The sequence below is a fragment of the Salvelinus namaycush genome, chromosome 25, assembly GCF_016432855.1.
Source record: "Salvelinus namaycush isolate Seneca chromosome 25, SaNama_1.0, whole genome shotgun sequence".
Lineage (NCBI taxonomy): Eukaryota > Metazoa > Chordata > Actinopteri > Salmoniformes > Salmonidae > Salvelinus > Salvelinus namaycush.
In genome coordinates, this window is record NC_052331.1 from 19,687,093 (window position 1) to 19,714,498 (window position 27,406).

General features: G+C 43.0%; 1 protein-coding gene and 1 long non-coding RNA gene across 2 annotated transcripts; one reads left to right on the top strand and one right to left on the bottom strand.

Annotated features, from left to right (window-relative positions):
* Window positions 1–2: 2 nt before the first annotated feature.
* LOC120020329 lies at window positions 3–7,528 on the bottom strand. The gene is made up of 3 exons (XR_005472433.1): window positions 7,062–7,528; window positions 1,022–1,033; window positions 3–919 (listed from the first exon to the last, which is right to left on the bottom strand). It is a non-coding gene; the product is annotated as an uncharacterized LOC120020329 (long non-coding RNA).
* On the top strand, window positions 6,343–27,406 carry LOC120020328 (zinc finger CCHC domain-containing protein 2-like). Its single transcript, XM_038963906.1, has 13 exons — window positions 6,343–7,297; window positions 8,658–8,772; window positions 9,333–9,403; window positions 13,267–13,338; window positions 19,924–20,024; window positions 21,167–21,252; window positions 21,932–22,015; window positions 22,264–22,318; window positions 22,404–22,527; window positions 22,729–22,879; window positions 22,995–23,117; window positions 23,341–24,693; window positions 25,074–27,406. The coding sequence occupies exons 1-13, from the start codon at window positions 6,506–6,508 to the stop codon at window positions 25,130–25,132; spliced, it is 3,186 nt and encodes a 1,061-aa protein (XP_038819834.1). The 5' UTR covers window positions 6,343–6,505; the 3' UTR covers window positions 25,133–27,406.

The window sequence follows — 27,406 nt, forward strand, 5'->3', positions numbered from 1 at the left end:
CGACCTTCGCCTCTCCCGGGTCCATATGGGAGTTGCAGCAATGAGACACGAAATTGGGGAGAAAAAGGTCTAAAAAAAATTACATTGGTGTGCTTGCTGAAGGCAAAGCGCAACTTTAAATGGCTTACATAGTCAAATAATTGTTTTATTTATTCGGCTCACTCTTGCGCTTAAACGCTTTAAGATATTACCACAAAACAAACTTTCAGATGTGCATACGTCTCCAACTTAGATTGCTTCAGAAAACATTTTTGATAGTATTTTTACTTTTTGAACTACAACAATATTTAAAATCAAATCCATTTCAATGGAAATAAACCAAATCAACTTTCACATGTTCAGGCTATCCTAACTTTAAATTCTTTAAAAATGTATTCAACTAGAACTATATAAACGTGCATAAAATAACTCACCAACAGTAATTATTGAGCCGTTCAAGCTAAAGACACCAAACCATCTTTCACATGTTCAGGCTATCCTAACATAAAATTCTTACAACCATTTATAAACTATAACTATATAAATGTGCATACATTTGCAGAAAATAACTCACCAACAGTAACTCTTGAACCGCTCAAGCTAGACACACAAAAACAACTTTCAAATGTTCATGCTATCCTATCTTATCCCATCCAAATAAATCAAACAACCAACCAATCTCTTCATCTACCGACTTTTTCAACTATAACCAGTCACTACCATTTCTATTGCAGTCCCTACCACTACTATAACTTACCTCATAACCATAAATACTTTAAAACAAGCTAGCAAGCACACCACATTTTCTTCTGGAAATGTACTTTTCTAGTCTAACATGGTATTACTTAATCACAATAGGCCCAAGAAGACCAGGAGGCCCAGGTTTCCCATGGGGGCAGTTACAGCTCTCCACTGCTACAGGTTGTCTGTCCAGGGGACACTGGGGGCAGAAAACAGTTTAACATAACAGGAACAACGCAACAAGTGTACAAATGTACTGTAAAAACTGAGCAACACATAGACAACCAACAAGCATACTCACCCTGTCATCCTCCTGTATAGAAATAAACAGAGAGAGATAATGATATGAAGATGATAATTGTATCTTTGGCTCCCTGCATTAAACCTCAACCTTCAGTGACATATGGAAGTAAACGATGAGTATCGTAGTTACAGTATCATTACACTCACCACAGAGTGTATATCACACGCCATCTCTTCCTCAATTTGCTCAGGATCGCAGTAAAGCCTCAATTTTTGTATCTCGTTAGTAGATCATATATAAATGAAAATGATCATTCATACAACATTGAAACGATACCTATTGATTAGCTACCTTCTCCTTCCCTCACCACCTGCTGCTGGCGTACTCAACAGGGCCATCTTCGAGCTGTATGGGCCAGGTGGTTCAGTTGGTAAAGCATGGCGCTTACAATGCCAAGGGTTGATAGTTTGATTCCTTCTGGGGCCAGCCATACATAAAATGTATGTACGCACGACTGTAAACTGCTTTGGATAAAAAAGCATCTGCTAAATGGCATAATAGTCTGTGGGAAAATGTGTCCACTTTGAGGTGGCAAAGGTTTGATGTTATTAAATTGTTCCCCACAAGCCCCTGATCAAATTGTTATATGATAATGTCTCCAAAAAAGTAGCTTTCTATGTTTTTCACACCTTTACATCTTGTTATATTGAGGGAGTCTATACAAAAGCGTATGCAGGCTGATAAAATAATGTTGAAACAAGTTGGAATGTTCACATGCTCATGGAAAATTACTATCAAACAACAATGGTGCATTCTATTGGGTGGACCCATTTAATCAGTACATTTTTGCTATCAGATCTAATGATTTACCTAGACTGACTCATCAATGAAACAATAATGTCACAAATAGCATTGATTCCTGCATCTTCAGGTGGTTTGTTAGAACATTATGTTAAAATGCTGTGTATATGACAGTATTCAAGACATATATGTTATATTTAGAATCATATTGCATAATGTTTTAATCAATAGACATCAATGAATGCTTCTAAAATATTTTCTAAGTGTTTTAATGCAAAATATTTGAAACAGCTACAAAACCCAGTAATTCTGACAGCTTTTTGGCATATTTTTACCACTATTCTGGTGATATAAAAACATATAACTGACATACTTGGGACATCATTTTGAGTTGTCCTCATTGTAACACACTTTTTAAGCCATTATTAGTCTTATTATAGCAATTATTTATTCAGGATAAGTGGGATGCGTTTAGACAGGCAGCCCAATTTGGATCTTTTTTCCCCCACTAATTTGTCTTTTGACCAATCTGAATTAAATCAAATTTTAGACCAGGGTTGGTATGGAATTGGACAATGGTTTCTAGTTAGTGTTTGCATAACTGAAGGTTCTAGATTTGTGTCTGTAATATGGCAGAAGTCTCCTGGAGTCCATTACACAGCAGGGTTGAGTCATCACCATATTGCTACACCTATCCAAGCACCATCAGGTCAAACACTACAAAGATAGAATAGGGGGTTAAATGCCTTAATTAATCTTGGCCTGTACCTTGACGTGGTGAGAGGGCTCCAACTAAACCAAGCCCATGTTATTGAACCCCTGACTGAGACTGGCTGCCTGTCGAGGACAAATGACAGGAAGAACTAGCCGCAGCACCTGATCAAGCATTTCTTGATTCTGCCTCTTTCCTCTCTCCTCATCCTTTAACTCTTTCTCTCATCTCCCTCCAGATGAAATTCTGCATCTAGTGACTTCTGATTACCCAATAATTTGCCCACTCATCCCATCCCCTCCTCCATCTCATTGCATCCTATAAAGCTGCTATTATTGTCATGGTGTCATTATCTGCTAATAAAGTTTGCTAGCCGTATCATACTGGGCATATAATATGTGAGATACACAGATGAACTAAAAACACTAGCACTGCAAACACTCAGAACAAAGAAAGCAGCACTGCCTGGACTTCGCAGTCTTCCTCTTCAAGTCCCCCTTCTGAGACTGCCTGTTGAGAACAAATGACAGGCAGAACCTCCCAATCACACAGCACCGACCTCTTTATTCCACACACCAGAATTAAGTATTGCAGTCTGATTGCCATGTGTGTGTACAAAAAATTATCTGTGAAATTAAATTAATACTCTACTCAGCAAACTGGATGCAGTCTATCACAGTGCCATCCGTTTTGTCACCAAAGCCCCTTATACCATCCACCACTGCGACCTGTATGCTCTAGTCGGCTGGCCCTCGCTACATATTCGTCGCCAGACCCACTGGCTCCAGGTCATCTATAAGTCTATGCTAGGTAAAGCTCCGCCTTATCTCAGCTCACTGGTCACGATAACAACACCCACCCGTAGCACGCGCTCCAGCAGGTATATCTCACTGGTCATCCCCAAAGCCAACACCTCTTTGGCCGCCTTTCCTTCCAGTTCTCTGTTGCCAATGACTGGAATGATTTGCAAAAATCGCTGAAGCTGGAGACTTATATTTCCCTCACCAACTTTAAACATCAGCTATCTGAGCAGCAAACCGATCACTGCAGCTGTACATAGCCCATCTGTAAATAGCCCACCCAATCTACCTACCTCATCCCCATATTGTTTTTATTTACTTTCTGCTCTTTTGCACACCAGTATCTCTACTTGCACATCATCATCTGCTCATCTATCACTCCAGTGTTAATTTGCTAAATTGTAATTACTCCGCTACTATGGCCTGTTTATTGCCTTACCTCCTCACGCCATTTGCACACACTGTATATAGACTTTATTTTTTTCTATTGTGTTATTGACTGTACGCTTGTTTATTCCATGTGTAACTCTGTGTTGTTGTTTGTGTCGCACTGCTTTGCTTTATCTTGGCCAGGTCGCAGTTGTAAATGAGAACTTGTTCTCAACTAGCCTACCTGGTTAAATAAAGGTGAAATAAAAAAATTAAATAAAAAAATGACAACTGTACCAAAAAATTATCATTGTTTATGTATTAAAATCTGAAATATTGGCAGGGTGGTTTTCACAGCTGTTTCATAAGGTGTTCATTATTATAAGTTGTAAGGTATCATTTGATGGTATTTATTTGTTCCACATTATTCATTGTTGTAAGGTGAATGCACCAATTTGTAAGTCGCTCTGGATAAGAGCGTCTGCTAAATGACTTAAATGTAAATGTAAATGTATCCTAGGACCTAACAGATACATATATATTCAACCACGAGGGGGTACTAATGAGCAATGTGAGATAGAAAACAATGAATCATAATAGAGGACTACTGGAATTATATTATTTCAGTGTAGACAAGGGAAGGGCAGATTAAAATAAAAACATGACAGCCAGACAAGCCAGTGTATGAATCAAATGGATTTTCATATGAATTGAGTGGAAATTAGTTGACTTCGTGATCTGTAAGGTAAGTAACTTTAATGTGTCAAGCAGATTACACATTTTCTTTGCCATTTAGCAACGTTTAGACATGGATTTCATGTTGTAATGTTAACAAGGTACCAAAAAGTAGTTAGAATTGATGTTTTCATTTTATTAGCTTAACAAAACTTGTTGCATAGCGATGATGAAAAGAACGTCATTTAGGCTGTAATGATATCCACAATTCTAATCATTAGGACATCACACCGTTAATATAGCAACAGACGCTAATAGTTTATTGAATCCCATTGTGAAGTAGAGGGGGACACTATTTGGCTAGGGGACATTATTTGGCATGACAGGCCCCCAAAAGGCTAGGGATGGCACTGACTGCATGTGTGGGTATGTACAGTATGTGGGTATGCAGACCTGCGAGCCATTGTGGCCCCTCATGATGAGTTCAGATTTTTTTGTGGCCCTCATCCTCATCAAAGTTGCCCATCCCTGGTATTCACAGTGTTTTCTGTAATCTACTGTCTGTAGCAGAGTACAGGCCCCTAGTGGATTGTAATGAAATACTGCCATCTGTTGACAAAGATTTAAAAAACTCGTGCATAATACAACTCAATTTCTTTACATTAATTAATCTAGCTACAGTATATGGCAACTATATCACAGATAGAACAATGAGACAGATATTAAAAACGGATGTAATGTAGCATCTGGTTGGCGTTTCCACTAACTACGAAATATGGTGATGAGATGAATCCCAGTGGCTGGCAGTGTGAGAAGATGGATTTTGCCGACATTCTGCTAATTGTATCATCAATGAAACATTTGATCCCCATACAGTGTTCTGTTTCCAAAACTAGAATCTGTAACAGAGTGGACGGCTTTTTGTAGACTTACCCTTTGCCAAAGTTTTTTTAAATTACGTTGTTTAGAAAGAGTACACGCGAATGGAGTTATTGCACACACGCACTTCACAGAGTAGGCGTTCCCTAACGGAAATATGTAAGTAAATGTTAGAACGCGCCAATAGGATCTCACTAGTAGCTCCTGTTTGGCTTTACCTCCTCACTTGTTCTGCCCACAATGATTAATTTCATCACATTGGAAACATCATGGGTTAGTTATAAAAAATATTTGACTTTATCTTGTGCAATATAGAGCTAGCCAGCTTGTAGTCCTAAAAAACGTCAATGATTTACCTCTGGTTCGTTCAGAAAATCCTATCGGCAAAATGAATGGGGAAAGAATAGGGGTTTGGAATAAACGCTGAAAATAACATCTGAGGTTAACACAGGTTTATTTGTTTTATAGAACAAATCCTATAAAATCTATCAGCCAGTTAACCTGAACATTATAAATTATGAAGCCTTTATGTATTTTTTCATAAATGCTTAAAAATTTTAAAAGTGACGAGCGGTTAGGCGGCAGGTAGACTAGCGGTTAGAGCGTTGGGCCAGTAACCAAAAGGTTGTTAGAACGAATCCCCGAGCTGACATGCTAATAATCTGTCGTACTGCCCCTGAACAAGACAGTTAACCCACTGTTCCTAGGTCGTCATTGTAAATAAGAATTTGTTCTTCACTGACTTGCCTAGTTAAATAAAGGTAAAAACATGTTTTTTAAATCTCAGAACAGAAGCTGGATCCCTTCTAGCCATGACCGAGTTGGTACCTACAAAACGACGCCATTACTCTCTCTATTGTGTAAATATGTTTTAGTGAATTGCACTTCACAGTTTCATGCAATTATATATCGAATATCGAATGAAATCGAATATTATAGAATAACAATCCATTGTGACACGTTTAGTTAAAATGTTTTATGTTTTTACATTAATGAGAGAAAGTGGCTTCGGTGACCTCTGGTAAATGCACCCTTGTCACGACCCGGTCCAGGGTCGGATGAAGTTAGGACCCAGCAGTTTGATGAAAGATGGGAGGAGTCAACTATGGGATTTTCGAGTGGTACAGTCAGTGCATGAAAATGAGTTACTGAGCCAGCTATGCATAATCTCACTATTTAATTTCCTTCTAATATCACATAAATACAACTCCGCGGTAGTGTACAGATGCGAACGGAGCGAGTATGTAATGCTCCGATACATTTGAATCAATTGATAATCGCTAACAAGTCCTGTCAGAGTTGATCATGCTGAAAATTAACCTGCCCATGCGAACGGCGGAGGAAGAATACCATACCGTCGAAGACGAGCAGGAAAATACCGATTACAACAGTCTCACTATTGATTCGATTCCGTACCGTGGTGTGAGCCACCGGTTCAAGGATTCAACGAGGGAATCGTGTCGCCTGTCGCAAATTGACAAGGAGACGGTGTTTGAGTGGTTCGGCTTGCACCTCAACCCAGCAAAGCGGATAGAGTTTATGTACGGAATACTTCATATGTGTCAACCACTTGAGCTTCGCTTTTTCGGATCCTGCCTCGAGGACCTTGCACGGAAAGATTTCCACGTCTTCCGAGACTTTGAGATAAGGGCGAACAGTCAAACTGACTTGGGCCTCCTTATGGACGTCGCCGACCCTGTCGTTCGTGCCAAACTACTTGTCTGCCTGTCACTTTTGAGATCTGAAAACAGAGAATGCGCGGGCACACTTTATCGTGCTTTGAACCATATGGATCCAGCGCTGTACTTGAATACTTATCATGGCGTTCCAGTATCTCCACGTGGGAGCACTCAGAATGTACCTGATCAACATTCCCCTCGCGATGGTGGAATGAAGTCCGGGAGATTGGAGCATCCCAGTGGGCCTCCACTGGAGGCAGAGTCGGGTTCCCTGGAGCACTTGGCGCTGCTTTTCACCATGGCCTCGCTGCACCCGGCGTTCTCTTTTCACCAGAGGGATACTGCCAGGCACCAGTTGGACAATGTGGAACGGACCATAGAGGAGAGAAGGTATTGCCACAACCGCCCGAGCGTCCAGGTAAGCATCACATTGACAGCTTAAGTGCGTCTCGAGTGAATCCAAAGGGGCCTCCTCACCTTACCTCGTCTCCTTAGCTCAACTCATTACCTCACTTCTTATTGTCACTGAGCAGGTGAAAGGCTCCCATCACATTTATTATCCTGTGCCGTTAGATCAGTGCAGGTGAGGAAACGAGAAGAAAGCCAGCGAAGGCTTTGCTACTGTTGACTATTGAAATGCACCCATCCCCTTGGGGGGCCCTGGTACATATGACGTTGACAAGTCCACAGGGGGCGTTCCCCAGTAAGACTTTCACCTGACTTTTACTTTGACAATAATTAATTAGGTAGGTACTACTTAAACAAGAATAACCTGTTTTTCTAAAATGTTACTGGCCACCTAGATCATAGGAATGAACAGATTACTTTTTTATACAAAATCTATATGGAATAAGATTTTAGTTCAGATGACGCAATGTAGCACTTTATTTCTGGTAAAGTGGGACCAAATAATTGCTGTAGGGATAGACTGTAATTACCGTAGCATGTACTGATGTGAATAGACTTGTGGAGTTAGCCTAAAAAGAGAGGAAAGAGGTTCAACCCTTTCATACCAAGTATTGCTTAAAGCAGTTTCATTTCCAAGAACAGTCTTGAGTGCATGGCCATATGACTACAAGCCGAGTTCATTGTGCTGTCACAAAATGACAGACGTCATAGAATGAAGATCACTTTTTCAATCAGGAGAATAGAGAGAGAGACCGCTTATCTGGTTTCAGCAGACATGCTGGCCACGGCTACTGTGTCTTCTGTCATCTTCTCCACAGTAGCTAGCTATTATGAATTGGAACACCCAGCATTCTTGTGAATGGTTGCATTGTGATCTTACTTTGCATTGTGTTGGAGAAACCTTTTTCTCTCCCCTCTCTCTTTGTCTTTCACTTTCTCTCTCCCCCTCTTTCTTTCCCCTTCTCTCTCCCCCCTCTTTCTCTCTGGCATCCAATGAAAAGCCCAGGAGTTTGAATGAGACAAACACCCTCTCTCTCTCATCTGTCTGACTGACTGCTCTCTTATAGGAGCACTCTGTCATGCCCTCTTGGCTGTCTCTCAGCATAATTATATGTCTCATTAAGACAGTTAGCCTACACTTTCCTGCGGATAGGTGGTATTTCTAATCAAAACGGCGCTGACTTATGAATATAAATTAAACTGAAAAAGGAGAAAAAATGTACTTTTCAAAGCATGTGGAGAGTAGGAAATTAGTATTGGTTCCAGTTAAGTGTTGTAAGGGGGAAATTGTTTAGTGGGACTATTATTGGGGGAGAACGCACATTTCTTTTTTTACAAAAGCACCAATCTCTTCACTTTCTTGGTTGCAGCAGAAGCAACATACCCTGCGAAAGGAGGACCTCAGCCTCAGGAGCACTGACATGGGTCAGTCGGCCTGCTGTATCCCCAATCAGCTCCCCAAAAGGACCTTATCTCAGAGAGAAGGTAGTCTCAATCCTGTTTGTTATTGCATCCTCTGAGGTCTCTCATTCACATGTTGAGAGGAGTGTTCAAACAAGATGTATTTTAGCCTAGTGTGTTTGAGGTAAAACAAGAGACCCAAACAAATGGTAAAATATGGCTCAATAGACGGGATATATTCCAATTATCTGTAGTTTTAAAACTGATACTGTGAGATTCTTGCATTGATGCCCATGTTCTACTTACACAGAGGCAGATGAACTCGTTGATACCATTTTTATGTCTCTTCATGCACTATGAAGGAGGTTTGCGGTAGTTTCCCAAGCCAATGCTAACTAGTGTTAGCGCAATGACTGGAAGTCTACAGGTACAGTAGCAATGCTTGTGAAACTACTGCTAACTTCCTTCATACTGCATGCAGAGACATAAAAATGGTGTCCCATGAGTTCTTCTGACTCTGGGTAAGGAGAGCAATGCCATTCCTTTAACAGTGTTCAATGTATTCTGTGGTAATCAATATTACATTTGGGTGAACAGCAATTAATTTCTCAAAAGAATAACCCTGTCCTTCTTTCTTCCTGTAGCAGTTCACATTGACAAGATTGAGCTAAAGAAGATCTTTTGGATCCGAGGAAACAGGGAATACAGTATTGAGGTATGTTCATGTTTGGACTCTAATTTTTCATGATTTTTGAAGCATACCCCTGTAGTGTGTAGGTATACATATTTTTATTAGGCCTATATATTGTTGACCACCAGATTGATTTGCGCTTCCTCACATTCAAATTATGTCACAAAAAAAAAAACGTTTATCCTGAGCTTCAGATTGTCCATGCAATATTTTCTATTTTTTTTCTGTAAATCATGCAATGTTCTCTTACAACATCTGGACAGGCAGAGATCTAAGACTTTGCCTGGCCCTGACTCAAGAGTCCGTCCTCTATGGCCAGGCATCAGCCAGGCATTGTGACAAGCAGCACTGTGCTGAGGAGTCTGAGGGGGAGGAGGAGAGCAAGACGGAGAGAGCCAGGTTAAATAGGACAGCAGGAAGGATTGCTCCCTCCTATTCACATGCTTTCCTCCTTTGCAAGAGAACACAATCTGGTGGAAATATGTCCTTGATTGTTCGCGACCCCATAACATCTGCCGTGACGGTTTTTACAAGCTTGCGGCGGCATCATATCAGCCTGTAAAAAACGGAAATTCTTTTAGACTAGAGGGTTGAAAGACTTGAGGGTAGCTCCAAGATTTCACAACACTGAGATCATGAGATGATGTCCTCACCACAACATTGCTGATGCTTTTGCTCAGATAGCTGAAGTAGTAATAGAATAGACGTATTTCTGACTAATGCTGTCCTTATCTGTGATCTACTGAAATTGACCAAAACCATGAAGGCTACTTAGCTAAGTAACTAGAACATACTGCCAACACATGCTAACGATAATGAGTGTTGTGTTGGTCACTTAACAGTTAACATCGGCTCAGAGTTATATGGATAACAAGAAGAGCTTCATTGAGGAGACTTCTACCCTTACCTGTTTCTGCGTAGTCTGCTCTACAGAGACAGGGGTACTGACAGTGTGTGACTGCGTGGAGGTGTGTGTGACACTCATGAATGGAAGGAATGGCCGTCCTGGCCTTGACCCAATACCCATCCTCATCATCTGTGTGGCTGGGCAGAATGAAGTCTTCGGTTAGCCTAACAGGTTAAGTTTGCTTGACCAGGCTAGAATTCCCTTGGTCTAAGGGAGATATCTCAGTGAGAGGATTGTGTTTGGTCCAACAGGTTTCTGAAACCTGCTCTCCAGGCTTTTTTGGTGCTGAAGAAGGGTTTATCTGTTATTGAACCCTGCTGTCTTATAGCCTACTTGAAAAGGATGCACCAATGTAGCCTAAGTTAAGAGGCACTGTACAGACTGTGTAAGGAATCAACTGGCAGTTGAAACCCTCTTGGCTGAAATGTGGAGGGGGACCGTGATAAAATGTTGCTGCTAGCCAGAGCTGGAAACTGACGCGCACACACACACATTTTGTTCTTCTTTCCTCGTGGGGACCTAAAGTTAATTTCCATTAAAAATCCTATTTTCCCTAACCTTAACCCGTAACCCTAAACCTAACCAAAAACCCCTTACCCTAGTTCTAACCTTAATTGTAACCCTAAACCTAACCCCTAAGCTTAAAATAGCCTTTGTCCATATGGGGATGTGGAAAATGTTCCCATGAGGGAGAATTTATTGTTTTACTATTCTTGTGGGGACTTAGGGATTTTAGGTCCCCACAAGGATAGAAGAACCAACACACACACACACACACACACACACACACACACACACACACACACGGAAGAGAAAGTGGCTTGCTGGGCTGTGCCATCTGCTCCGCTGGGCATGGTATATAAAAGAGGGTGTTAGTGAGTTAAATAGGGGAGAACATCCATCATCTTCAGCACAGGAGGAATTTCACCCTGTCTACTCTAGGCTATAAACAACACAACTAAGAGTAGCCTGTAATACTAGGGTAGGCCTGTGCTGAGTTCAGTGTAAAACAATGCTTTGAGAAGTAGGCCTAGCATATTACTTGCTGAATTGTTTCACATTCATTCAGCGTTATTCACTTTTCCACTAAGGCGATGGGAATTACATCCTTGGCTCCTTTATTTGTTCTAAACTAAATAACAAAAATGTTGGTTATCTTGTCACCCTGATCAGAGAGGACTTGGGGTTTAAAACACTCATTAATCATTGGTTTTCAAAGCTCACTGTTTTCCTTTTGTCTCTCCTTTTGTGAAGGGCAGACATACTAGACAAACCACTACTTCCTGTGTCCAGCTTGAACTGGGCCTACAAATCAGACATTATTATTCAGATGTTTATAAGGAGCCTAGCCTGGCTGCTAACGCCAAAACGACTCTCCCTATCAGTCCCTTCAGTGTCTGAGGTATTTACACTAGTCAAGGTTGGAAGCATCTCAAGTGTTGAAAGAAACAGTTTGGGAGTTAAATTGAATTTATTTGGGTATAAACATATTAGCGAAATGTACATTGTATTCAAAGAGCAACAGAATTTTTTATATCCCACTTCAAGTTGATGAGTGCACTTTCATTCACCTTTGTCAGGTCAGGGATCAAGGTGAAGATCTGTTTCCCAAATGGTACCCTATTCCCTGTGTTGTACACTACTTTTAACCAGAGCTGGACCCTGGTCAAAAGTAGTGCACTACAAAGGGAATAGGGTGCCATTTGGGACTGATTGGCGTTCAGTAGGGGAGCACCAACTACCAGACTCCACAGGTTAACTCTGTGATGGACAGATTGGAGTAGACTGGCAGGCTGTGAAAGAGCTTGTTGTGTTCAGATCCCCCCGCGGAGCAGATTATTGGTCCCAGTGATGATAGAATGTCACATTCAAAAAATGTACTATTTACAGAGTATAATATTTTCATATAGCCTTCCACACACGGTATAAGCATCAGATAAAAAAACAAGAAAAAGTATGTGCTTGTCTGTGTTTGAGCACTATAGCCTAAAAGTCTCACAGTCAACAATTGTTTCTGAAATGCTAGGCTACATACACATACAACTATCAGAGCAACCCAAAAAATGGAAAAAATAAATTGAGGCTAGTAGCCTAACTGAATCAGATCAGAGCCCAATAAAATCCTTCCTATTCTCTTGGCCTCCAAAGCATGAGAGAACATCAGTTCACTCTAACCGTCTGAGTGAGGTGAGCGGCTGAGACTAAAACCTACTACTCAATCTGTCACCATTCATTATTTAGTCTGCTTTGAGAGGCAACAGAAAGCACCTCTTGGTATGTTTTTCTAAAGATTCAGATGATTTGTGGGGTAATGTTTTGAAAGGACAGTATGGCACCACTCCCTTCAGAGCAGGTCTAGATAAGTGTTGATACAAGATGGTTGAAATGTTTAACATCAGTTTTTTTCTTAGTACACTAACTCAATCTTAGTGTAAATTATCAAAGGCCCTCTATTGGTATGCAAACTTGTCAAGAGTAGTCCAGGGTGAGTTTTTGTTCTTCTTCCCAATGGGAAAACATCCTTTCAAGGCAACGACTATCAGGGTACGTAAGGGAGCTTGTTATGTTTTTCTGCTCAAAACATGTAAGGAGAAATTCCAACCTTGCTCTTTCTAAGATCATTATTTACTTCCATAACTAAGGTATGCAATGACCCGCTTTGGCTACAAAATCAAATACCTCAAACATTCTGAGCAGGAGTTTAGAGTGGAGCTGACGTCACCTTGTCTGTGCATGTTTAATTCAAAGTGACTTATGAGGACACATCGGATGATCTAAATACTAAACTACATCACCAAATGGAGTGTGGTGTCGTCCAGATTCCAGAATGTAGTTAAGTGGTTGACTGCCAAGTATCAAATAATACCATACTTTGTTTCATCTGCATATTTCAGGTGAATGACATGCTGTCTAAAGCAATGTATATGATGTGTGTTTGGTAAAGCATACTGATGAATGATGTCTTCCTCCCCTCTTCCAGGTCCAGTGGTCTGACTCAACGTGGAGCACAGTGACCAAGACTCACCATGAGCTGTATGACTTTCTGTCCAAGGTATGAGAGAAAATCATATCCCCATCAATAGATTATAGGCCTAGAAGATACTGGATTTAATGTCTGGTGAAATAAAGTCACACTATCTGCCGTCTGTATAAGAGGTCTGATGATATGTGGATGTTGTCTTACGGATAAATAGATGAGGTCTGCACACTTCGCACACAGTATATTGTTGCTCCACAGACCAGGAGGTTTTTTGGATTCCTGTATAGATCTTGTCGTATGCAATCAGATCATATTCATTTTAGTGCTGTTAGGGCTTTGATTTTGGGGGATTAACTTCTGTTTAATTAGCTAGCTCCACAGCCATCTGCCAACACAGATGCAGTGTTTACTTTCCAAATGTATGCATGTGCTTTCTAGTCACTCAATGCTCTATGTGCATGCTAATACTAATATTGTAACATACAGTACCAGTCAAAAGTTTGGACACCTACTAATTCCAGGGTTTTTCTTTATTTTTACTATTTTCTTTATTGTAGAATAATAGTGAAGACATCAACACTATGAAATAACACATATGGAATCATGTAGTAACCGAAAAAGTAAATATATGTTTTATATTTGAGATTCTTCAAAGTAGCCACCCTTTTATTTCCAACATCACCTGTTCAGAGGAGACTGTGTGAATCAGGCCTTCATGGCCGAATTGCTGCAAAGAAACCGCTACTAAAGGACGCCAATAAGAAGAAGAGACTTGCTTGGGCCAAGAAACACGAGCAATGGACATTAGACTGGTGGAAATCTGTCCTTTGGTCTGATGATTCCAAATTTGACATTTTTGGTTCCAACCGCTGTATCTTTGTGAGTAGGTGAACGGATGATCTCCGCAGGTGTGGTTCCCACCGTGAATTATGGAGGTGTGATGGTGTGGGGGTGCTTTGCTGGTGACACTTGTCAGTGATTTATTTAGAATTCAAGGCACACTTAACCAGCATGGCTACCACAGCATTCTGCAGCAATATGCCATGCCATCTGGTTTGTGCATAGTGGGACTATAATTAGTTTTTTAAGGACAATAACTTCTACCAGCATGTTAAATGTGCAATCACAGGGCGAAAAAACTCTAGACCACCTTTACTCCACACACAGAGGCGTGTACAAAGCTCTCCCTCACCCTCCATTTGGCAAATCTGACCATAATTCTATCCTCCTGATTCCTGCTTACCAGCAAAAACTAAAGCAGGAAGAACCAGTGACTCGGTCAATAAAAAAGTGGTCAGATGAAGCAGATGCTGAGCTACAGGACTGTTTTGCTAGCACAGACTGGAATATGTTCTGGGATTCTTCCGATGACATTGAGTACACCACATCAGTTACTGGCTTCATCAATATGTGCATCAATGACGTCGTCCACAGAGTGACTGTACGTACATACCCCAACCAGAAGCCATGGATTACAGGCAACATCCGCACTGTGCTAATTGGTAGAGCTGCTGCTTTAAGGAGCGGGACTCTAACCCAGAAGTTTATAAGAAATCACTCTATGCCCTCCAACAAACAGGCAAAGCATCAATACAGGACTATGATCAAATCATACTACACCGGCTCCGACGCTCGTCAGATATGGCAGGGCTTGCTAACTATTAGACTACAAAGGGAAGCACAGCCGCAAGCTGCCCAGTGACACAAGCCTATCAGACGAGCTAAAAAACTTCTATGCTCGCTTCGAAGCAAGTAACACTGAAACATGCATGAGAGAATCAGCTGTTCCGGATGACTGTGCGATCACGCTCTCCATAGCCAACCTTTAAACAGGTCAACATTCACAAAGCCGCAGGGCCAGATGGATTACCAGGATGTGTACTCCGAGCATGCGCTGACCAACTGGCAAGTGTCTTCACTGACATTTTCAACCTCTCCCTGTCAGAGTCTGTCATACCAACATGTTTAAAGCAGACCACCATAGACCCTGTGCCCAAGAACACCAAGGTAACATGCCTAAATGACTACCGACCCGTAGCACTCACGTCTGTAGCCATGAAGTGCTTTGAAAGGCTGGTCATGGCTCACAACACCATTATCCCAGAAAACCTAGACCCACTCCGATCTCTATCTCCAATCTCTCCCTGCCCTTTCACACCTGGACAAAAGGAACACCTATGTGAGAATGCTATTCCTTGACTACAGCTCTGCATTCAACACTATAGTGCCGTCAAAGCTCATCACTAAGCTGAGGACCCTGGTACTAAACACCTCCCTCTGCAACTGGATCCTGGACTTCCTGACGGCTGCATACAGGTGGTAAGGGTAGGTAACAACACATCCACCACACTGATCCTCAACATGGGGGCCCCTCAGGTGTGTGTGCTCAGTCCCCTCCTGTTCACTCATGACTGCATGCCCAGGCACGACTCCAACACTATCATTAAGTTTGCCGATGACACAACAGTGGTAGGCCTGATCAATGACGAGACAGCCTATAGGGTTGTGGTGCCAGGACAACAACCTCTCCCTCAACGTGATCAAGACCAAGGAGATGATTGTGGAGTATAGGAAAAGGAGGACCAAGCACGCCCCCATTCTCATCGACGGGGCTGTAGCGGAGCAGGTTGAGAGCTTCAAGTTCCTTTGTGTCCACATCACCAACAAACTATCATGGTCCAAGCACACCAAGACAGTCGTGAAGAGGGCACAACGAAACCTATTCACAACGAAACCGACTGAAAAGATTTGGCATGGGTCCTCAGATCCTCAAAAGGTTCTACAGCTACACCATCGAGAGCTTCCTGACTGGTTGCATCACTGCCTGGTATGGCAACTGCTCGGCCTCAGACCGCAAGGCACTACAGAGGGTAGTGCGTACGGCCCAGTACATCACTGGGGCCAAGCTTCCTGCCACCCAGGACCTCTATACCAGGTGGTATCAGAGGAAGGCCCTAAAAATTGTCAAATACTCCAAACACCCTATTCATAGACTGTCCTCTCTGCTACAGCACGGCAAGCGGTACCGGAGCGTATAGGTCAAAGAGGATTTTAAACAGCTTCTACCCTCAAGCCATAAGACTCCTGAACATCTAATAAATGGCTACCCAGACTATTTGCACCCCCCTCTCTTTTACACTGCTGCTACTGTTTATTATCTATGCATAGTCACTTTAATAACTCTACCTAAACTCAGCAAAAAAGAAACGTCCTTTCACCGTCAAATGCGTTTATTTTCAGCAAACTTAACATGTGCAAATATTTGAATGAACATAATAAGATTCAACAACTGAGACATAAACTGAACAAGTTCCACAGACATGTGACCAACGGAAATTGAATAATGTGTCCCTGAACTAAGGGGGGGTTCAAAATCAGATTTGCCAGTTCTTGCTATGACATGTTACCCCACTCTTCCACCAAGGCATCTGCAAGTTCCCGGACATTTCTGGGGGGAATGGCCCTAGCCCTCACCCTCTGATCCAACAGGTCCCAGATGTGCTCAATGGGATTGAGATCCGGGCTCTTCGCTGGCCATGGCAGAACACTGACATTCATGTCTTGCAGGAAATCACACACAGAACGAGCAGTATGGATGGTGGCAGGAAGGGTACCATATGAGGGAGGAGGATGTCTTCCCTGTAATGCACAGCGTTGAGATTGCCTGCAATGACAACAAACTCAGTCCGATGATGCTGTGACACACCGCCCCAGACCATGACGGACCCTCCACCTCCAAATCGATCCCGCTCCAGAGTACAGGCCTCGGTGTAACGCTCATTCCTTCGACGATTAACGCGAATCCGACCATCACCCCTGGTGAGACAAAACCGCGACTCGTCAGTGAAGAGCACTTTTTGCAAGTCCTGTCTGGTCCAGCGACTGTCGGTTTGTACCCATAGGCAAAGTTGTTGCCGGTGATGTCTGGTGAGGACCTGCCTTACAACAAGCCTACAAGCCCTCAGTCCAGCCTCTCTCAGCCTATTGCGGACACTCTGAGCACTGATGGAGGGATTGTGCGTTCCTGGTGTGACTAGGACAGTTGTTGTTGCCATCCTGTCCCGCAGGTGTGATGTTCGGATGTACCGGTCCTGTGCAGGTGTTGTTACACGTGGTCTGCCACTGCGAGGATGATCAGATGTCCGTCCTGTCTCTCTGTAGCGCTGTCTTAGGCGTCTCACAGTACGGACATTGCAATTTATTGCCCTGGCCACATCTGCAGTCCTCATGCCGCCTTACTGCATGCCTAAGGTACGTTCACGCAGATGAGCAGGGACCCTGGGCATCTTTCTTTTGGTGTTTTTCAGAGTCAGTAGAAAGGTCTCTTTAATGTCCTAAGTTTTCATAACTGTGACCTTAATTGCCTACCGTCTGTAAGCTGTTCGGGTCTTAACGACCGTTCTACAGGTGCATGTTCATTAATTGTTTATGGTTCATTGAACAAGCATGGGAAACAGTGTTTAAACCATTTGCAATGAAGATCTGTGAAGTTATTTGTATTTTTATGAATTATCTTTGAAAGAGAGTGGCCTGAAAAAGAGACGTTTCTTTTTTTGCTGAGTTTACATGTACATATTACCTCAATTACCTTCGACTAACCGGTGCCCCCGCACATTGACTCTGTACCGGTACCCCCTGTATATAGCCTCGCTATTGTTATTTTACTGCTGCTCTTTAATTATTTATAACTTTTATTTCTTATTTTGGTATTTTCCTTAACTGCATTGTTGGTTAAGGGCTTGTAAGTAAGAATTTCACTGTAAGGTCTACTACACCTGTTGTATTCGGCGCATGTGACAAAGTTTGATTTGATTTGAACCAAAAGCACACCTCCAGACTGTGTAAGGGCTATTTGACCAAGAAGGAGAGTGATGGAGTGCTGCATCAGATGACCTGGCCTCCACAATCACTTGACCTCAACCCAATTAAGATGGTTTGAGATGAGTTGAACCGCAGAGTAAAGGAAACGCAGCCAACAAGTGCTCAGCATATGTGGGAACTCTTTTAAGACTGTTGGAAAGGCATTCCAGCTGACTACCTCATGAAGCTGGTTGAGAGAATGCCCAGAGTGTGCAAAGCTGTCATCAAGGCAAAGGGTGGCTACTTTGAAGAATCTCAAATATAAAATATATATTGATTAACATGTTTTTGGTTACATTATTCCATGTGTGTTATTTCATATTTTTAATGTCTTCACTATTATTAGAAAATTCTATTATTATATTATTATTTCTATTATTTTAGAAAATAGTAAAAATAAAGAAAAACCCTGGAATGAGTAGGTGTGTCCAAACTTTTGACTGGTACTGTATATTCAAATGTATTTCTACATCTTGCTATTTTTTTATACCCCTAAATGTTATATATAAACTTTATGAATATACTGTATGTACATTGCCTTCGGAAAGTATTCAGACCCTTTGACTTTTTCAACATTTTGTTACGTTACAGCCTTATTCAAAAATTGATTAAATAAAAAAAAATCCTCAGGAATCTACACAGAATACTCCATAATGACAAAGTGAAAACAGGTTGTTAGACATTTTTTGCAAATGTATTAAAAAATTTAAAAAAAACATAGCTTATTTGTGTAAGTATTTAGACCCTTTGCTATGAGACTCGAAGTTGAGTTCCGGTGCATCCTGTTTCCATTGGTCATCGTGACTGAAGACCACCTATGGTAAACTCAATTGATTGGACATGATTTGGAAAGGCACACACCTGTCTATATAAGGTCCCACTTTTGACAGTGTATGTCAGAGCAAAAAGATCAAGAAATTAGGTCCAAGAAATTGTGAGTAGAGCTCCGAGACAGGATTGTGTCAAGGCACAGATCTGGGGAAGGGTACCATAACATTTCTGCAGTATTGAAGGTCCCCAAGAACACAGTGGCCTTCATCATTCTTAAATGGAAGGAGTTTGGAACCACCAAGACTCTTCTTAGAGCTGGCTGCCCGGCCAAACTGAGCAATTGGGTGAGAAGGGCTTTGGTCAGGGAGGTGACCAAGAATCCAGAAGGACAACCATCTCTGCAGCATTCCACCAATCAGGCCTTTATGGTAGAGTGGCCAGAACGAAGCCACTCTTCAGTAAAAGGCACATGACAACCCGCTTTGAGTTTGCCAAAAGGCATCTAAAGACTCTCAGACCATGAGAAACAAGATTCTCTGGTCTGATGAAACCAGGATTCAACTCTTTGGCCTGAATGCCAAGCGTCACGTCTGGAGGAAACCTGGCACCATCCCTACGGTGAAGCATGGTGGTGGCAGCATCATGCTGTGGGGATGTTTTTCAGCGGCATGGACTAGTCAGGATCGAGGGAAAGATGAACGGAGCAAAGTACAGAGATCCTTGATGAAAACCTGCTCCAGAGTGCTCAGGACCTCAGACTGGGGTGCTTCAACAAAGTACTGAGTAAAGGGTCTGAATACTTATGTAAATGTGATATTTCCGTTGTATTTTATTTATATAAATTTGGTAATGTTTTTTCTTTGTCGTTGTGGGGTATTTTGTGTTGATTGTTTAGGGGGGAAAAGCGAATCCATTTTAGAATAAGGCTGAAACGTAACAAAATGTGGAAAAAGTCAAGGGGTCTGAATACTTTCAGATGGCACTGTATGTCTATGATAACCCCTCGTACGATTCCCTGCATTCCAGCTTCCATGTGAGAGGTCCTCTGAGCCCTTTGAGAAGGGACTGGTGAGGTTACTGGCCCAGAGAGACCAGTATGAACCCAGGGACCTGGAGAGGACGCTACAGTGAGTCTCCCTCTTTTGCTCTTTGTTGCAGCACACAGAATGATGCGACATCGCAAGGGTTTTCATATTGTCAGTCAAATAAATTGATTTCTTGAAGTTCACACTTTGACCAATTTACCCCTTTTTCCAAAGAGCACCTTCTATCTACCAAAATGTACTATTGTGTACCTTAGTAGCGCTTTCCTTCCTCCTCTTTCTACTAGTTCACACTTTCTTGTTGTTTTACACTCCAGCTGTTCTTTTTTTCCCTCGATATTCAAGATCTATTTATCTTTTATGACTTGCTTCTGTGGCATAAAATAACATTGCTGTATGAGATGGCTAAAACTGTCTACTTGAGCTGTGTTTTATTCACAAACCTCAATGTATCATATTGTGGAGAGTAGAGTAGACTACCCTCTAGTTACTGTCACCAACACTGCCATAAGCTCCAGTGTTGTCAGTTATGGTTATGGTGAATAACCTCCAGGCATTACATGTGTCAGAACCCAGGCTTTGATATCTAGGTCAACTGTGTCATTACCATTACTAGCCATTCCTTAAGGCAGTGTTTCCCAACTCCAATTCCCCAGTACTCCCAACAGAACAAATGTTTGTTGTAGCCCGGGACAAACAGCTCATTCAACTCAATTAGGGCTTGATGATTAGTTGACAAGTTGAATCAGGTGTGCTTGCCCAGGGCTACACTAAAAATGAGTACTGTTGGGGGTCTTGAGGACTGGAGTTGGGAAACACTGTCTGAAGGCATTGACACGCCCAAGAGTACTTAACACCTCTGAACAGAGTTCCGGACATAATTTGTAGAAACAGTCAAAAATGTCGTCAGTCAGACGCCCACCTGCGGGCGGGTGGTCAGTCCCTAAAACCATGAATGGCAGACCGTAACTCGGTGAGACGTGGTTTCTCCATTGCAGATATGGATGGGATCACTTTTCCCCCTTCTCTTTTTCACTACCATCCAAGGTCACACCAGCACTTTGTGATCTCTTACACAGTGCACCTACTGTATCTTGCTATTAGATATTCTAGTATAGAACAGGTGATGGAGGACACATTCAATTATAATTTCCAAGTCACTTTCTCTCTCCCTCTGTGTAATTTCTATCTTTAACTCCCTTTCTTCTCTCTCTCCACTGTGACAGGGACATGCTTCTGTCAGCCCCAGCAGCCTTCAGGCAGAGAAGAGAGGTCTGCAGGTTCCTTGTCCCATGCCTCAGCCTCCAGGGAGGTGAGATATCACCCGCTCCGCTGACGTGTACAGGAATGCATGTCTACACAAACCATCCACCTGATTGGTTAGGGATACCTTGGAACACAGACCACAATTACCCCTTTATCTTCTAGAATGATTTTGTATGTGGATCGGTCCATGTTGACTAATCGTACCAATAAACAACTTCTCAGTCAACTTAACTCCACTTTAAAAACAAAACATTTTTATGGACTTTGAAAGTAACGCCCTGAGCCCAGTTTCAATAGTGCTCCCAGAGGACCGGTAAATCCTCCAGAAATAACACCATACTGCTTGGTGGCCAGCTTAGAGAAATAAACCCAGCTTCAGAGTGAACAGCTCTCAGCATAGCTGCAGGACCAGGTGGCTGTTTCACCACATTAAACCCCGAGCCATTATCAATTGACTAAATTAAATTCATTTTTGGGAAAGTTTCCTCAAACCTCTGACCATTCAAGGGAATCCATTGCTCATTGGTTTCACACAGCTGCATCAAATTGACCACAGACATTCATAAACCAGGAATGTATTTTTGATGTCTAGGCTGCAAATGTAAAGCGTTTAATATTAACACACTTCCACCGCCTCAAGGTCTGCAAAGCTGTAATGTTAGGTAGGCTGGAAGGATCTTGTCGGCCATTCCCTAATATCTCACCATCTGGTCTCTCCTACCCAGATAATACAATAACTCTGGGAAAGACCTGCAAGGCAGCCGAGCACTTTAAAGAAGACTGCACAGAGCCATCTAGTCAGGACGAAGGTGTGTGTGTGCGCTGTATGGTGTAGTTTCTATTATCGCTGTCTCATATAAACCATTTACTCTGCCTGTCTGTCGTTCTTTGTGGTGTTGATTTGACAGTGTGTGGAAATGGCTATTTCATACAGACAGATATTTGTTGCCTGTCACCCTATGTGATTTAAGGCCAGTTGAATTTAATTGATCGATAGTTGATGTTCACTCGTACTTCTCTCTCTTTCTCGATCATCATTCTGCTCTCCCTCACCCAGACTTAGAGTCTCACCACCTTGGGCATCAGACGGAGTGCAGCAGCTTAGGCCAGAGGTAAGAGCTCTATCTGTTCAGTCCAACACATGTGACCTTGTGGCTGATGGGTTGTACTAAGAGGATATTTTCCTATTCTTTACAGCATACAGATGACAAAGAGCAGCCGGAGTGAGAGCCAGAGGCCTGCTGTCCACTTAGAGCACAACGGAGTGGTGGAGGGGAGGGGAAAAGCAGACGTTATGTCCTGTTGGCCAGACCCACATCAGGTCAGTCACACATCTCTCCCTGACCTGGCCACTAGAGAAACTGGTAGAAACAGCAGGACTGTCAATATGCTGCTGTGTAACGCTGACTGGCATCTGTTCTAACAGTAAAAGCATGTCTTTTGTATTTTTGACTTTTTTGTTTGATTAGATCATGATAATTTACATTTGTTTAGCGTGTTAAATGTTCTGCTCTCTCTTCAGAAGGTAGATGAGAAATGGGCTTTCACTCCAGAACTAAAGAGTAGAAGAAGACCTGATGAAGTTAGGAGAAGTGAGGGGGCCAAAGCCTACATCCCCAACGGCATCATCAGACCGCTGTCAACAAACGTGATTAGACAGGGTATCAGTGAGAGTAAGTAACCATGTCTGGCAATAGCCTATTCCCCCCCCAATTTAACGGTTAACATTTTAACAACATGCATGTTTGTGATTGGTGGTTTTCTAAGTGCATTCCTCCACCCCTGTAGAGCCAGTCCAGGACAGGTATGGAGACACGTGGTCTGAGAGCTCCAGTACCCCCTCCAGCCCCCAGCATGAGGCCCGTGAGAGTCTGGAGAGTGAGGACCTTGAAGACCTGGAGGAAGAGAGAGGTGAGTGGCTCCTCTACCCCTGTGGGGAACGAATGGGGTAGATTTCCCGGGGCCAGATTAATCCTGGACTAAAGAGCACTTTCAGTGGAGTCTCCATTTAGTCCAGGACAAAGCTTTATCTGGGTCTGGAAACCGGCCCATGATGTCTCAGTCTTTAGTCCTAATGTGAAATAGTGCTGTTGAACCTCAAGATGTCTTTAATGAACGCTTCTCTCTCTCCCAGACACTACTGAGAGTTACTGTTCTGTCCAGCAGAAGAGGGCGAGTGGTCACAGCAGGGGGAAAGTTGTGGCTACTGTACACCCTATGGTCCCTGTACCCCACAAGGAAGAGCCATCCTACACTGACAGTCCCCGAAGTGTACATCCTCTACCACTGACGGTCCAGAATGGGCCCACCATGCCAGACGTTATGGCCTTTGTCACTTCACAGCCGGGGGACGGTTCACCAGCAGAGGGGGTACTGACTGGGACCACCCCCATGGTTCCTCAGGAGTCCATCCCAAGCCAAGCTTCCCTGGGAGACCCTGAGAGACAGAGGCATGTGTCTGTGTCTGCACCCCTGAACTCACAGCCAGCCACCCCAGGCTCCAGCAGTCACCCCATACTCCAGTGTTATAAAACCCACACTAGCCCAGACAGTAGAAGCACTAACCCCCAGCACCAGCCCCACATGGGTGCAATCGGTGTCATCCCCCCGACCTCCCACATGTCCCCCCTGCAGCAAACATACATCACCACTGACTCAGCCTCCACTGCCACCCTACCCCGAGCAGCCTCTCTCCCTGACCCTAACACCAGGCCTCAAGCCCTGGCTGTACCCACCAGCCTACCCACCCCTAACTACGTGACACCCTCCTCAGGGGCAACTGTGACCCCAGCTGCCATCAGTCAGGTTCAGGCCACTCTGCTCCCAGCCGTCCCCACTCACACCCCCGGCCCCGTGTCCAGCCAAGCCCTGACCCTCACCCACAGCACGGCCCAGGGAGACGGCACCTCTTCTTGCAGCAGCTCGGGGGTGGCAGCAGGGCAGACCCAGCAAAAGCTGCAACCCCAGCAGCAGGCCCAACCTGCACAGCAACAGCAGATGAGCTGCAACACCTGCGGTTGCCGTGGCAGCTGTGGTAGTAGCCACTCCCCCAACGCCAACTTCTACTTCCCCCCCCAGCTGGGGCGCCAGGTCTTCAGCGCCACCCACCTCCCTCTCTTCCACCTCTCGTCCATGTGCAGCACTGGATACCCCAGCCACCGCAGTCAGGTCCAACACCAGAGCAACGGCACCACACAGCTACCCTTCTATCCCCCTCCTCCTCACACAGCCACGCCAACGCAATACGTCAGTGGACCCCTGCTCCACACCTCCCACTCAGACCACATGCTGGCCACCCAGGCTGGATACAACCTGCAGCAGATGGCAGCTGCTTCCTTCAACCGTTTCTACACACCCATGTTCTCCTCGGTGGGACTGGGCACGGGCATGAAGAAGAGTAGTGCCAACGTCTCCTGCTATAACTGTGGGCTCAGCGGGCACTATGCCCAGGACTGCAAGCAGCCCTCAATGGACGCCGGGCAGCAAGGTAATACTGGCCAGGCTAGTGGCAGAGAGAGGAGGTGAAGTCTCTCATAGTGATAGAGCAGAGAAAAGAAGGATTCCTCTTTTGTTTCAGCAAAATAAAATGTTGTATAGGAAGCCAGAGCTTTCTTTTGTAACTTTTTTCCCCCCACCGTGTTTTGCACTGTCCACCATTTTTATGTCTGACGCTCTCTGTAGCAAATCCTGGATTGTCTGAACGCGCTACAGGGCTCTATTATACACCCAACCAAGTGTTAAATCATCTTTTGATAGGACACTGAATCTGGAAGGCTAGCATAATGACTATGGACATCACATTTCTTTAGGTTACTTGTTGGCTAGTTTGGCATGCGACACTGACGCACTCCTGTGTGTGTGTTTCAGGTGGCTTTCGGCTGAAGTACGCAGCCCCCCACTCCTCTGAAGCAGACAAAACTGACTGACATGACAGAGAGAGGACCAAGACAATGCTTTGTTTATCTCACTACAGTAAAGATTCCAGAAATCCAAAGGGTTGAGTTTTTCACCAATTTGTAATACCTTCCAAATGTCCTTTAGGGGTTTGAGAACCCACGCAAATATCCTGACTAGTTTCTCAGCAAAGAATGGAATCCAGACTTTTCAGAGGATGGTATTTTGCACTGGAGACCGGCATGAGACAAGCTCACATTTACAGACTAGTCTCTTACTTTAAAGAGTGAAAACCACATATTTACATGGTGTGGTGGTAAACTTGCATTCAATAAGGATTGATAGATTTGGAGAGAAAGATTGTTCTATTCTGATTTTAATGTGGGTCTTTTTAGAACATTTAAATTCTTCCAGAATCTGCCTTTGGTTCAAGTCGTTATATGTTAGACTAAGTAGCCTATATCAACTAAAGCATGTCATGACTTCAAGTCTCTGTTCTCCCTGTCAGTTCTTTCATATGCTAGCACTTGTAATGGGAGGGAAGGTAGTGAGTAGTACAATGCCTTAGTGCCTCACAGAGAAAAGATGGAGAGGGTTGTATTATCGCATAGGTGTTCAAAAGAAAAATACAGTTAAAAAGCAGCTAGTAGTTAAGCCTACCAGCTCATTTCATTTTTAAAAAATCTATTTGAAAAAACAAAATTAGTGAATTGTAAAAAATGGGGGGGTGAATATTCAAAAACGTCACATGGTCTTTTATTTTTTGGATTGTCAGAAAGTGGAGGAAAGATATATGGTTTATGAGATAAAATATTTATGTAATTTGTTTTTTGACAGAATATTCTGAATGTACCATAAATACCCTGTATTTCATTTGTTTTACAAGCTAACGGTATTCCATTTAAGGAAAATCTTTGTGCGAAAAAGGAACGTTTTATTGTCATTTGTTGCCACTTGATTTAATGTGAAGCATGTATGAACTTAATCATGTCTGTCATTCATGATGTTAAAGGGATACTTCGGGATTTTTGGCAATCTACTTCCGCAGAGACAGATTCATTTGTGGATACCATTTTTATGTCTCTGCGTGCAGTTTGAAGGAAGCTGCTTACAAGCGCTAGTGCAATTGCTAACTAGCGTTAGAGCAATGACGAAGTCTACGGTATCTGCTAGCATGCTAGACTTCCAGTCATTGCGCTAATGCTAGTTAGCATTGGCTCATGAAACCACCTCTTAACATAACAATGGTATCCAGGAGTTCATCAGACTGGGGAAGTAGATAAAGAGCCTCATTGCCAAAATCCTGAAGTAACGTTATAACCCTAATGCTGCTGTTTTGTTTGTAACTGTCACCTGGGGGCAAAATCGCACTAATCCTTGCAGGTCTTGCGGCTGTGTGTGTGTATATCTATGTTTGGTTCTTTGTGGGTCATGTCCCAAATGCTCTCAGGCAATGAGAGGACTCTTGTGGTTAATGTATCCCCTAAGCCTCTCCTCTAGGAGGTGATTTACTGAGACCCAAATCAACCCCCCCATCCCTACCCCCTAGGCACTTGGGTCGATCCAAAGTCAACCCCTCGGCACTTCAGTAGATCTGAAAGAATTAGATAGATGTAATCAATGGTAAAATCTTCGCTTGAGCTTGCCTTCTGATAAGATTCCTTTCTGATCTGCGCAAGTGCAAAGGTTAGGGGCTAGTGGTCGATCTTTGGATTGGGCTACAGAATCACTGTCCCTTATCCTACCGCCATGCATGTACTGTACCTGTTGAAGATATTGAACGTTTGGCTCCTGCCTGTTTGTGTAGGCTTGTGTCAAGCTCTTTGTTGCCAGAACTTTATGTGCCCTATTCCTCCTTTCTCATGTAGCAATGAGATTGTATTATGCATGTAGGTGTATATTTGTGCACATCTGTAAGAGGCTAACTACACACACTTACTGTACTCAGATGAGAACTTCTGTATTAGAAAAAAGGTAAAACACTCACTGTTGTTAAAGACAATCGCCTGTTTGTGGGATTGAAACCCACCTTTCTCTTTCACTGTCTGCTGTTGAGGTGGATTGTTTTGTGTTTTCCAGCATACCAACACACAGGCACGCAACATGTAAGCTATCTGAAATTGACACACAGGTAAAGTGGAACGTTTTATAAAGTGGAATGTATCTGTAAGCAGCTTTTCAGAATTCGTTTTTTAAAGTTTTAAACGTTTTGTATTGGATTTAAGAGGCCTGGTTGTTGACTTTATTTTGATTAATATCTTTATTTTGATGTTTCAAATTAAAATTGAAAGAGAAAAAAACATGAA